The sequence below is a fragment of the Rattus norvegicus genome, chromosome 5 (assembly GCF_036323735.1).
Source record: "Rattus norvegicus strain BN/NHsdMcwi chromosome 5, GRCr8, whole genome shotgun sequence".
In the NCBI taxonomy this organism is placed as follows: domain Eukaryota; kingdom Metazoa; phylum Chordata; class Mammalia; order Rodentia; family Muridae; genus Rattus; species Rattus norvegicus.
This window is the reverse complement of record NC_086023.1, coordinates 171,676,144-171,687,292: the sequence shown is the minus strand read 5'-3', so window position 1 is coordinate 171,687,292 and position 11,149 is coordinate 171,676,144. Positions and strand designations below refer to the sequence as shown.

At 45.1% G+C, this 11,149-nt stretch overlaps 1 protein-coding gene across 1 annotated transcript; it reads right to left on the bottom strand.

The window, feature by feature from the left end:
- Positions 1-4,438: 4,438 nt before the first annotated feature.
- Positions 4,439-6,696, bottom strand: Ankrd65 (ankyrin repeat domain 65). The gene is made up of 3 exons (NM_001109427.1): positions 6,341-6,696; positions 5,714-6,251; positions 4,439-4,813 (listed from the first exon to the last, which is right to left on the bottom strand). Exons 1-3 carry the CDS (start codon positions 6,523-6,525, stop codon positions 4,439-4,441), a joined length of 1,098 nt encoding a protein of 365 aa, NP_001102897.1. The 5' UTR covers positions 6,526-6,696.
- Positions 6,697-11,149: the final 4,453 nt, after the last annotated feature.

Below are 11,149 nucleotides of genomic sequence, written 5' to 3'. Positions count from 1 at the left end.
GCTGCAAACCATGTTTAATTTTAAGCTCAAAGTATAACTTGGAGCTATGAAACTGTATAAGCTGGCTGGATTTATGCATTACCCAGAACAAGTCATACACTATTATTAAAAAGTTTTTCCTTATTATCTCTTAAGTGCTGGAGTAGTTTTTCCTCTGGGAAGGCATATTAATTCTAAACCACCCAGAATCAGATAAAAATTTTCTCTAGGGAAAAAGGGTCATGGTGGGAAAAGGTTAAGTAGATTTCCCCTTGTCTAGGGTCCACATGCAACTTTTGCCAGAGCTCTTCTTTCTGTTTTCAGGAGTCAGTCCAGCTGATTCATTCACTGCTTTTGATGCTTCTTTGATCTCTCTCTCTCTCTCTCTCTCTCTCTCTCTCTCTCTCTCTCTCTCTCTCTCTCTGTGTGTGTGTGTGTGTGTGTGTGTGTGTGTGTGTGTGTGTCTGATTTTTTTTGTCTTGATATCTTTCATTACCATGGGATTCATGAAGAGTTCAGACCAACAATTGTAGTCTTCAATCTGAGTTTACCTATTCCCTCATGGTTAGAATCAAGGGTTCTTTTGTTGCTATTTTAGACAGGGCTATATGGGTTTGACCTAATATCACAGAAATTATATTGTGTCCTCAGTATCAGTCACTAGAAATCTGTGAATTCAGTCGATTGTACCAGCATCTGTCATGTTAGTTTTTAGCTCCTGATTAAGATACTATTAATGTATAGTGCATTGCACCCTCAGAAGAGGAAAGAAGATAGGGGTCTTTTAAAATTTTTTTGTATTTATTTATTTTATGTATATAAAGTATACTGTAGCTGTCTTCAGACACATCAGAAGAGGGCACCAGATCTCATTATAGATGGCTGTGAGCCACCATGTGGTTGCTGGGAATTGAACTCAGGACTTCTGGAAGAGCAGTTAGTGCTCTTAACCGCTGAGCCATCTCTCCAGCCGATAGGGGTCTTTTAGAACATCACAAACCAAATAATTCTGAAGTCAAGATAGCCCAAGAACAAGGTGCTGTGTTGGGCGGAAGTGAGCAGTTTCTATGACATAACTAGCTATGGTGGGCAGTTGGGTAACAGATGTTTTCTTATTTTTTTAAAAAGATTTTATTTATTTATTGTACGTATGTGAGTACACAGTCGCTGTCCTCAGACACACCAGAAGAGGACATCAGATCCCATTACAGATAGTTGTGAGCCACCATGTGGTTGCTGGGAATTGAACTCAGGACCTCAGTGCTTTTTTTTTTTTTTCTTTTTTCTTTTTTTCGGAGCTGGGGACCGAACCCAGGGCCTTGCCCTTGCTAGGCAAGCGCTCTACCACTGAGCTAAATCCCCAACCCCTGACCTCAGTGCTCTTAACTGAGCCATCACCTCTCCAGCCCAGCTGCTGTCTCTTAAACAAGATGTTTAAGCAACTCTTATCCATGTCCTTGGCATGTTGAGATGATGTAAATGCTCTGTCCCTCATCGAACTCCTGCCCACTAGTTTGAATATTCATTGGTGATTACTCTGACTTTCTCATCCCTTCTATATCTGCTTGGCCTTCTACTTTAAGAAGAGCTTTCTGAGAGAGGTGTTGGAGCATACACCTTTAATCTCAGAATTCAGGAGGCAGAGGCAAACAGAGCTCTATGAGTTGAAGACCAGCCTGACTTACCAAAAGAGTTCCAGAACAGCCAGAGTTATTACATGGAAAAGTCCTGTCTTTTAAAAAAAAAAAAAGCAAAGAAAAAAAGAACTTTTCAAACTGGGCATAGTTGGGCATATCGATTTACACCTGTAACTCTAATGCTCTACGGCCCAAGACAGGAGGTTTGTGATGGGTTCCTTTCCTGACAGCCTGGACTATAAAATAAAATTCTGTCTGAAAAAAAAAATTAAACCCCCACCCCGGACGTACAGAGCAACTTACAGGAGAGCCAGGGATACACAGAAAAACCCTGCCTTGCAAAACAAACAAACAAGTAAAAACAAAAGTGTGTGCCACATCACCATGCCCAACTTCCTGAAAGTTTTCTCATAACAGAACAAAGAAAGCCATAGATCAAGACACTTTAGAATATGTGAGTGGAGATGCCAAAAAAGGCTTTTACAGCAAGATGGGGGCAGTTCTCCCACCTACAGGCCTCAGATGCTATCTGATGACAGTTTTAGTTTTGGGGTTGGTGGAACCTTTATGTTTTCCTCTGTTCTCATAAGTTCCCTGTAATGATGACTCTAATAGCTGAAAATTAAGTTAAAAGGTTTGTATTACATGCCCCATCTGTAAAAAATTGAGTTTTTCCTCCTCCTGACCACTTAACTCCCAGAAATAACAACTCTGAAACTAATTACTTATATATAATTAAATATATATTGATGAGTAAATGAATATGTGTACATTTAATGCCTAGGCCATAGTATTGGCTTGTTCTCTGACTTGCTTTTATTATCCCTTTTAATCTAACCTGGGTTCAGCTGTGCGGTCTTCGTCTTCTGTTTTTGTTTTTTTTTTTAAGATTTATTTGTTTTATGTATGTGAGTACACTGTAGCTGCCTTCACACACCAGAAGGGGACATTAGATCCCATTACAGACATTACAGATGGTTGTGAGCCACCACGTGCTTACTGGGAGTTGAACTCAGGGACCTCTGGAAGAGCAGTCAGTGTGCCCTTAACCACTGAGCCATCTCTCCAGCCCTCTCTTGGTCTTTTTTTTTTTTTTTTTTTTTTCAGAGCTGGGGACCGAACCCAGGGCCTTGCCCTTCCTAGGCAAGCGCTCTACCACTGAGCTAAATCCCCAACCCCCCCCCCTTGGTCTTTTTATATCTGTTTACTCATGATTCCAGGGTGAATCTCCCTCTATCCATGCCTGATGTCCCGCCTCCTGTTTCCTGCCTCATCTCACTGGCCATAAGCTTTTTTATTGACAGGTGATGCTTCTAAGAAATTCTCTCTACGAAGCTAGTGAAATACTAAGTTAGTTCCAAAATGTTTCTATTATTCATAGGATGTTAGTTCTAACACAGAGGTGGGCAAGGAATGGCTGGCTATTAGGGGGCTAAAGCTAGCTTGAGATAAAGTAATCTGACCCAGCGAAATTCCAACATCTCTACATCATTGCACTTGGGTCAGTCAGACTTTTCGTGGATAGACAGCTTCTTTCCAAGAGCTCTCAGATCCGCATGCTAAGCAAGCATTTTACCAACTGAGCCATGTGTTAGACTGGACTGAACTGGACTGAAACTAGGATCCAGAAGTCACTTCTTTCAAGTATCTCATCACAGAGATAAGAAAAGAAATGAATAGGAAAGATAAATACAAGCAGAACACATCCACGTACAGCAAGGGTAATAGGGAGCTTCCACAGCAAACAGACAGAGGCGGAACCATGAGGTTTTAGTCAAATCTGTTGCCAAGACTCAACCCCACCAATATGTGGAGGAGGCTGGAGCTGAGAAGTTATACTCCTCAGGACAGAAATCAAGCCACCATCCACACCTTCACTTTCCAAGAAGACGTGGTCTCTCCACAGAAGGAGGAGTCGGGAGTCTTCTTGTCCTGTTATAAAAAAGCTTGGCCTCACACAAGGAAGCTTGGGGATGGTAGGGGCTGCGGCTCTCGGGGAACCAGCAGGTTAATTGCACCACCATCAACAACCACGAATTTACTCCAGGAATTCAGTGACTAATAAGTGGGGGGCTTTAATAACATGTTCTGGCTAACACCCAAAGAGACACCACCCCTGAACAGAAATTCTTTGCAGCTTATCTAGATTTTGAGCTATAATATTTCATGTACACTCTCATCTGTAAATCTCATTTAGGTTCCAGCACCAATACATTTTAAGCATTCAAACATGTTTTACAGAGCCGGAAATGTGGAGCGTGACCATTCTGAACAAATGGGAGATTTATACAGCAAAAAAAGAAAGAAAGAAAGAAAGAAAGAAAGGAAGGAAGGAGGAAGGAAAGAAAGAAAGAAAGAAAGGAAGAAAGAAAGAAAGGAAATGTCACAGTTATTTTGAAATAAGCCAGTTTTATCCAGGGTTATCTTACCTGCCTGATAGAATTATAATTCTTTTGATAGGAGAATATAATATAATGGGTAACAGTCTTAGTAAAGAAATCTTTTTTTTTCAAGATTTATTTTTATGAGTACACTGTTGCTGTGTTCAGACATACCAGAAGAGGGCATCAGATCCAATTACAGGTGATTGTGAGCCACCATGTGGTTGCTGGGAATTGAACTCAGGACCTCTGGAAGAACAGTCAGTGCCCTTAACCTCTGAGCCACCTCTCCAGCCCAGTAAACAAATCCTAACAAAAAGATATCCTCTATAACCAAACTCTTAATTTTGTTAGAAGTACAGCTCTACGTTTCTTAACTTTCTGTCGTTTCTAAGAAGACTGGTTAGTACGGGAAATCAGGCAGTGCCTGGGGCACACACCCTATGGGATCTGGGCTACTTCACCCCATTGTGTCCTCAAGGAAGGGTTGGCTCCTCGGCTCAGCAAAAGCTCCAGAATGGTGGTATGGCCACATTCTACAGCAAGATGCAGAGGGGTCTTGTGGAGCCAACCAGCAGCATCGACGTGCGCACCCCTGTCCAGGAGATGGCTGACAACTTCTCTGTGGCCTCCCCGAGCAGCATAGTGCAGAGGTGTGAGGCCCAGAGAGTCTCGAGCATCTACGTCGGTGCCCTTAGCCACCAGCAGCTGTATAGCACGTAGACAGCCACCACTGGCAGCCCTGTGGAGTGCAGAGCGGTTGTTCCTGTCCCTGATATTTGGGTCTGCCCCATGGCCCAGCAGCACCTCAATTTCCTGGGAAAGGAAAGGAAAGGAAAGGAAGATGAGAGGAAGAGCCTAGAGCCTATTACCTTAGTCCAGAGGGGTGAGGATCTGGGCCTGGTGTCCGCCTGACCCAAACCCTTCAACATCTTTTTCTTTTTAGGGAATGAATGAGAATGGGATAGACTCTAAAGCAGACACAGATTCTTAGATCAAATTCAACACGGTGCAAAGGCTGCTGTCCTCTGGTGCGCTCTGGGCCACACTAATCTTGAGCTCCAGCTGAATTTGTTTTTTGTTTTTTTTTTTTTTAAGTATAAAATGGAGTTTATTCAGGGCATGGGAAGGGGAGTTGAGAGAATAGAGACAGAGAAAGGCAGAGAGGGGGGTGGAATGTGTAGAGGAGTAGAGGCTGGCCTTGAGCACAGGGAGAGAGTGGGGAGAGGTAGGGGGGAAGGAGGACCAGGAGCAAGGGGACAGCCGAATATTTTACATAGATGTCTGTTGCCTGGAGTGGTGGCCCATACCTTAAAACCCAGTACTCAGGAGGCAGAAGCTGGAGAATCTATGGGAGTTCAAGAGCAATTTAGCAATTTAGAGCTTCAAGCCGGCCAAGGCTACATAGAAAGATGCTGACTCAGAAAATCTATGTAGCTACCCATCCATCTGCCTAATTCATTGTTACAGATCACCAGAACAAAAGTGAGACCGCCAGGTACGGGAGACCTCCCTAGGTATCAACCAGTAGTAGGGAGGTTATATAAGGAGTGCCCAGCTGGAAAGAGGCTCAGCTCCCCACCCCACCACCCTGCCCACCTGTGCTTCAGGAAAGCCACTGTGTTCCTCTCCTCCCCAAGAGCTTATGGAAGTAAGTGTAGGGGATGAGGCCCTTTGGCTTCTGGCACAGTGATTCCGGGCGAAGGCTGGACCTACTTGGTGGTGGCCTAAGCCAGCTGCCAGGCCAAGTGCGGTGGCTCCTGTACTGTCCAGGGCGTCCACCTTTGCCCCCAGTGTCAGGAGAAGCCGCAACGCTGACGCACTTCCAGCTACCGCTGACACCAGCAGAGCGCCGTCCAGGTCTACACTGCCTCCAGCAGTCAGTAGCTCCAGCACCGGCAGTTGCCCACAAGCTGCTGCCCAGTGTGTGGCAGTCCAGCCTCTTATGTCTTTCACATCAGGGACTGAATCTGGAGCCGCCGTAAAGCATGTAACCAGTAGCGTGCGGCCCAGAGCAGCTGCCCCGTGCAGGGGCGTGAGGCCCGTTTGAGAGCATGGAGCAGCTGCTGAAGCCCCGCGTCGCAGCAATAGTTCTGCCACGTTCGAGTGCCCATGCCAGGCAGCCTCGTGCAGTGGTGTGCGCCCTGTGTGGTCAACTGCACCTGCCAGGGCCCCCCGCTGCAACAGTAGGCGAACCAATGGTGCGTGCCCTCGCATCACAGCCAGATGGAGCGGAGTCCTACCTGTGTGATCCCTGTCGGGTACGAAAGAAGTCATAATGCTGCCCAGATGTTCAACCCCAGCCAGGGAAAGAGTTTAGAGCTAATTAGTCATGAGGCTCACCTCTCCTCCACACTGGCACCTTGCCTCAGCAGCTGCATCACCAGGCTGGGAGCTCCCCACCACACTGCCTGGAACAAAGTACTCCAGCCCTGAGGTGTAAGAGGTCTGTCTGTCTTGTCTGCTGGGGTCTCCTCCCAGACCAGCTTCATCCACTGTAGTTCTTGCTTCAGCCTGCTGGAATCCATCTAGGGGAGAGCAGGGACCTGCGTCCACACTAAGGCCCCTGGCTGGTTCACCTTACCTGTCCCTTGTCACCATGTCACCACTCCACCAGAAGGACTCACACCCTTTAGCCTTCTGAAGGGCTGTGGCTCCCAATTACCTACAGAGGGAGCTGGCACAGGAGCTCTGACTTCTGGTTGACTCTGGTTCTCTCTGTTTTATTTCTAGTCTAGCTTCATTTGGGAGTCTAGATTGGGAGGTAAGAGTGGGCAAAGAACTGCTGCTCCCTTTTGCACCCTGCGGAGGCCCCCAGACACTGTTTATTTAGTAATCTGAAGGGAGTCTCGGCCTGCCAGGTGCACCCCTAACCTGACCACCTTGCTCTCTTGCTGACTACTAAAACTCTTGGCCACACTCCCAGGAAGAAAGACCAGGACAGGTTGGGAAGGACAAGCAGGAACATGCCCTGATTGACAGCCCTTCCTTCCTCTCTTCCTCCAAGTAACACAAACTTTAATATGTTCTGACTTGCCCCCAGGTACCCTGAGACCAACCTGGGGCTGAAACCACCTCTCTTCCTGGTTTCCGATAGAGTGGGTGAGGAAAGAGATGTCTGGGTGGGAAGGGGCAGAAGCAAGCAAGGATCTTTCTGAAACAGGAGCTGTTAAGTACCTATGTCTAGAGGTAGAAAGGGGGTCTGTAGGAACAAGGCATTCGTGTGGACACTTGACTCTGGGCCTGGGACAGAAAGGGCAGGGTTGCCCACTGGACCAGATTCTAGATGTGGGAAGCAGGGCCTTGCCAGCCGACCCCAATGGATCTGGAGGAGACTGTGCAACAATGGGTAACATAACATTTAGCTGTCTGTTTTAGCTCCAGCTATTCAAAGGATGAAATGCCTCAAGAGACATATTTGGACTCTCTCCATCCTGCGAACAGCAGTCCTTCCATGTGGTACAAGGAAGTGTCTCCAAACAAAAGTGTGAAGACCCCATATTGGAGGCCCTGCCCGATGGACCTCACCAGTCCATTTAGATGCCACTTCCCAAGGGCTTAGAGTCTAACAGCCAAACTGAAGTAGTCTTTGTCTCTGACCCCGTTGTTTTCATCTCAGCACTCGACAGAAGTCTGCCATTAATTTTTTTTTTTGTTAGCTGAGTTTTTTTTACTCACTTTTAATCCCAGCACCCAGGAACGAATATTATTTATTTTATTCATTTGTGTGTGGTCGGGAGTTGTGTGCCCAGGGGAGGTCTGATGACAACTTGCAGAAAGTCAGTTTTCTCATACCAGGTTATAAACAAGCTTGCCTGCAACACACCCCCTGCCTTTTGGACCATTTCACTGGCCAAACTCTGTTCATTTTAAATGTCTGTCTTTCTCTTCTACGGTAGAGGTTCCTTTAAAAACATGTTTCACAGATTAGACAACAAGAAGCAAAGATCGGGGCCAACATAAACATTCATACTGGGATGTGTAGTGAGAATTTTTGTTTCTTTAAAAAAAAAATACATAGGGTTGGGGATTTAGCTCAGTGGTAGAGCGCTTGCGTAGCAAGTGCAAGGCCCTGGGTTTGCTCCTCAGCACCAAAAAAAAAAAAAAAAAAAAAAAAAAAGAAAAGAAAAGAAAGAAAAAAAGAAAAGAAAAATACAGGGGCTGGAGAGCTCAGTGGTTAAGAGCACTGACTGCTCTTCCAGAGGTCCTGAATTCAAATCCCAGCAACCACAGGGTGGCTCACAACCATCTGTAATGAGATCTGATGCCCTCTTTTGGTGTGGTCTAAAGACAGCTACAATGTACTTATATATAATAAATAAATAAATCTTTAAAAAAATACAGAAATATAAGAATATCATTTCATTGTAACCCCAGGTGTGGGATATACACCTGCTTCCACAGCAGCCAACTGTGACTTGCCTGGTGCTTTAACTGTGTGACATTTGGAATTCCGAGGACTTTTCAGAGAGTATATAAATGCTAGGTAGGGCCCTGAGAGGCATTGTTGTTGGTGGATTGTTACTTGTTGTTTGTTAAGTAGTTGTTCGAAAAGAAAAAACAAGAAGACTGAATATCCTGAAGGTGAGGATCAAATTTGCCCAAATGAACTCGACACCTCTAATCAGCAGAAAGTAGCCTAATGGGGTTGGGGATTTAGCTCAGCGGTAGAGCGCTTGCCTAACAAGTGCAAGGCCCTGGGTCCCCAGCTCCGGAAAAAAAAAAGAAAAAAGAAAAAAAAAAGTAGCCTAATGTTTGCTCCCTTTCTCTTTTATCTAGTGTTATGGGGTTGAAAGGGTGGGAGAAGAGTGGAGAAGGGTGGAAGAAAAAAAGAAGTCACAAAGTAGCCCAAGTCCGACTACAGGGATAAGCTGAGGCTTCAGTTTCGTTCCGCACAGGATGATACAGGAGTGAGTCAAGCACCCTGTGCCTGAAAAGCCACTTTCATGGGGCAGTTTCAAGGGGGTGGGTAGGTGGGAGGGTGGAGAGACTCCTATCACATAGGATCCAGGGAGACTGTAATTCTGTTCATGCCAGGTTCCCTCGGCCCTTCCCAGGATCCCTATCTTCTTAGAACGTCTGTGGCCTCTTCCATCATCAGCTGCAGCTTTCCTTGGTGGAGCTGTGCCAAGCTATCAGGACAGCGGCATAGTTCACAAGCATATACAGCTCTTCTTTTGAAGGCCTAAAACAATTCCTGGAACAATTCCGTAGTTTGAATGTTTCTCCCCAAAGTTCATGTTCAAAACTTCTCTCCTTCCCTCTGTTAAAATTAATTATTTAATTTCTTATTCACTTTTATCCCGAACAATTTATTTTCTGTAAGTATTTGTCAATGATATTGGCAGGTGGGGCCTTCGAGAATTAAGGTTAATTCAGGCCATAAAAGTGGGGCCCTAGCATTTATGACTTACACATTCACAGATACACATAGATAAGTTTGTGTGTGTGTGTGTGTGTGTGTGTGTGTGTGTGTGTGCAACTTCAATATGAGTGCCCTCAGAAACAAAAGTGCATCAGATCCTCTGGAGCTGGAGTTACCTATCATGAGTACTAGGAATCCAACCAAGCATATAGTGCTCTTACAGAGGACCTGAGTTCAATTCCCAGCACCCACACTGGGTATCTCAGAACCACTTGTAACTTCAGCCCCAAGGAATCTGACTCCCACTCCTCCTACTTCCTTTTCTCCTTTTCTCCTTTCCTTTTTTTTTTTTTTTTAAGATTTAAGATTTATTATTTATTATGTACAGTGTTCTGCCTGCATATATACTGGTATACCAGAAGAGGGCGCCAAGATCCCACTACAGATGGTTGTGAGCCACCATGTGGTTTCTGGGATTTGAACTCAGGACCTCTCACGGAGCCATTTTAAAAGATGGAGTCCCGGTATGTATCTCACTATATAGCCTTAGCTAGCTAGCCTAGAACTCACTATGTAAACTGACATGGAATGTATAAAGATCTACCTGCCTCTGTCACCCAAGTGCTGAGATAGAATGTGTGTACTATCATACGCAGCTCTGACCACCGTGTCTGGCCTCTGAGGACACTTGTGCTTATGTGCACATACCCACATATAGACACACATACATACAGGTCAAAAATAAAATGTCAGGGGCTAGAGAAATGGCTCAGCAGTTGCAAACACTTGTTGCTCGTACAGAGGACTGCGGTTAGATTCCCAGCACCCATATGGTGTTAGGGCCCTGAGAGGCATGGTGGGTTGTTGTTTGGTTGATAATTGTTGTGGTTTGTTATGCAGGTCCTCCAACAACTAGAGCAGGGGCTTTTCCTACCCTGCCTATAGATCCTGTTGCCCTAACTGGGTTGCCTAGCCTCAGTGGGAGAGGATGTGTCATTCATATATATATATATATATATATATATATATATATATGTATGTATGTATGTATACATATATGTATGTATACATATATGTATGTATACATATATGTATGTATACATTATATTATATATATTATATCTATAATTACAAGAGTGTGTGCTTAGTAGGAAGATAATTTTAAAAAATTTGGGGGTTGGGGATTTAGCTCAGTGGTAGAGCGCTTGCCTAGCAAGCACAAGGCCCTGGGTTCGGTCCTCAGCTCCGAAAAACAAAAAAACAAACAAACAAAAAATTTGGGATGTATTTATTTATTTTATGGGTATGAACATTTTGCCCAAATATACGTATGTATGTACACGACATGCATACCCAGTGCCTATGGAGACCAGAAGAGGGAGGGCTGGAGTTTTCAGGACTATATGCTCCCATCATCTGAAGAGCTTGTTGCGTACTTCCACAATGGGTTGCATTTAATATGGAGTAATTGCATCTGCTTTTAATTAGGTATCCATTACCTGCCGGGCACTACAGTAAGCACTAACCGTACGACCCGGTCATGCTGCGAACAGCTCCAGAGCATGAAGTCACCTGGTGTCAGAGAAGGGGAAAGGCAGGGGCTCAGGCTGGGAAATGAGTTGATAGTTCGCCCCTAGATGGCGGCTATTGATAGGGCTTCTGTCATAGCCAAGATCTGTGAAGCAAAGCCATTGTTTGAGAGAACTGGAAGCTGGGAAAGGGTAGGCTGAGAGGAAGGAGGGCCCCAGTGCTCAGATGGGAAGAGCTCTGTAAGACCTGACAAGAGC

Excerpts from the sequence above, each read along its gene's own strand:
- Ankrd65 (NM_001109427.1), bottom strand. The coding sequence starts at position 6,525 with ATGGATTCCAGCAGGCTGAAGCAAGAACTACAGTGGATGAAGCTGGTC. Across the intron at positions 6,252-6,340 it reads GGTGCCAGTGTGGAGGAGAG|GGATCACACAGGTAGGACTC; the intron begins GTGAGCCTCATG and ends CGTACCCGACAG. Across the intron at positions 4,814-5,713 it reads CTGGCTTAGGCCACCACCAA|GAAATTGAGGTGCTGCTGGG; the intron begins GTAGGTCCAGCC and ends TTCCTTTCCCAG.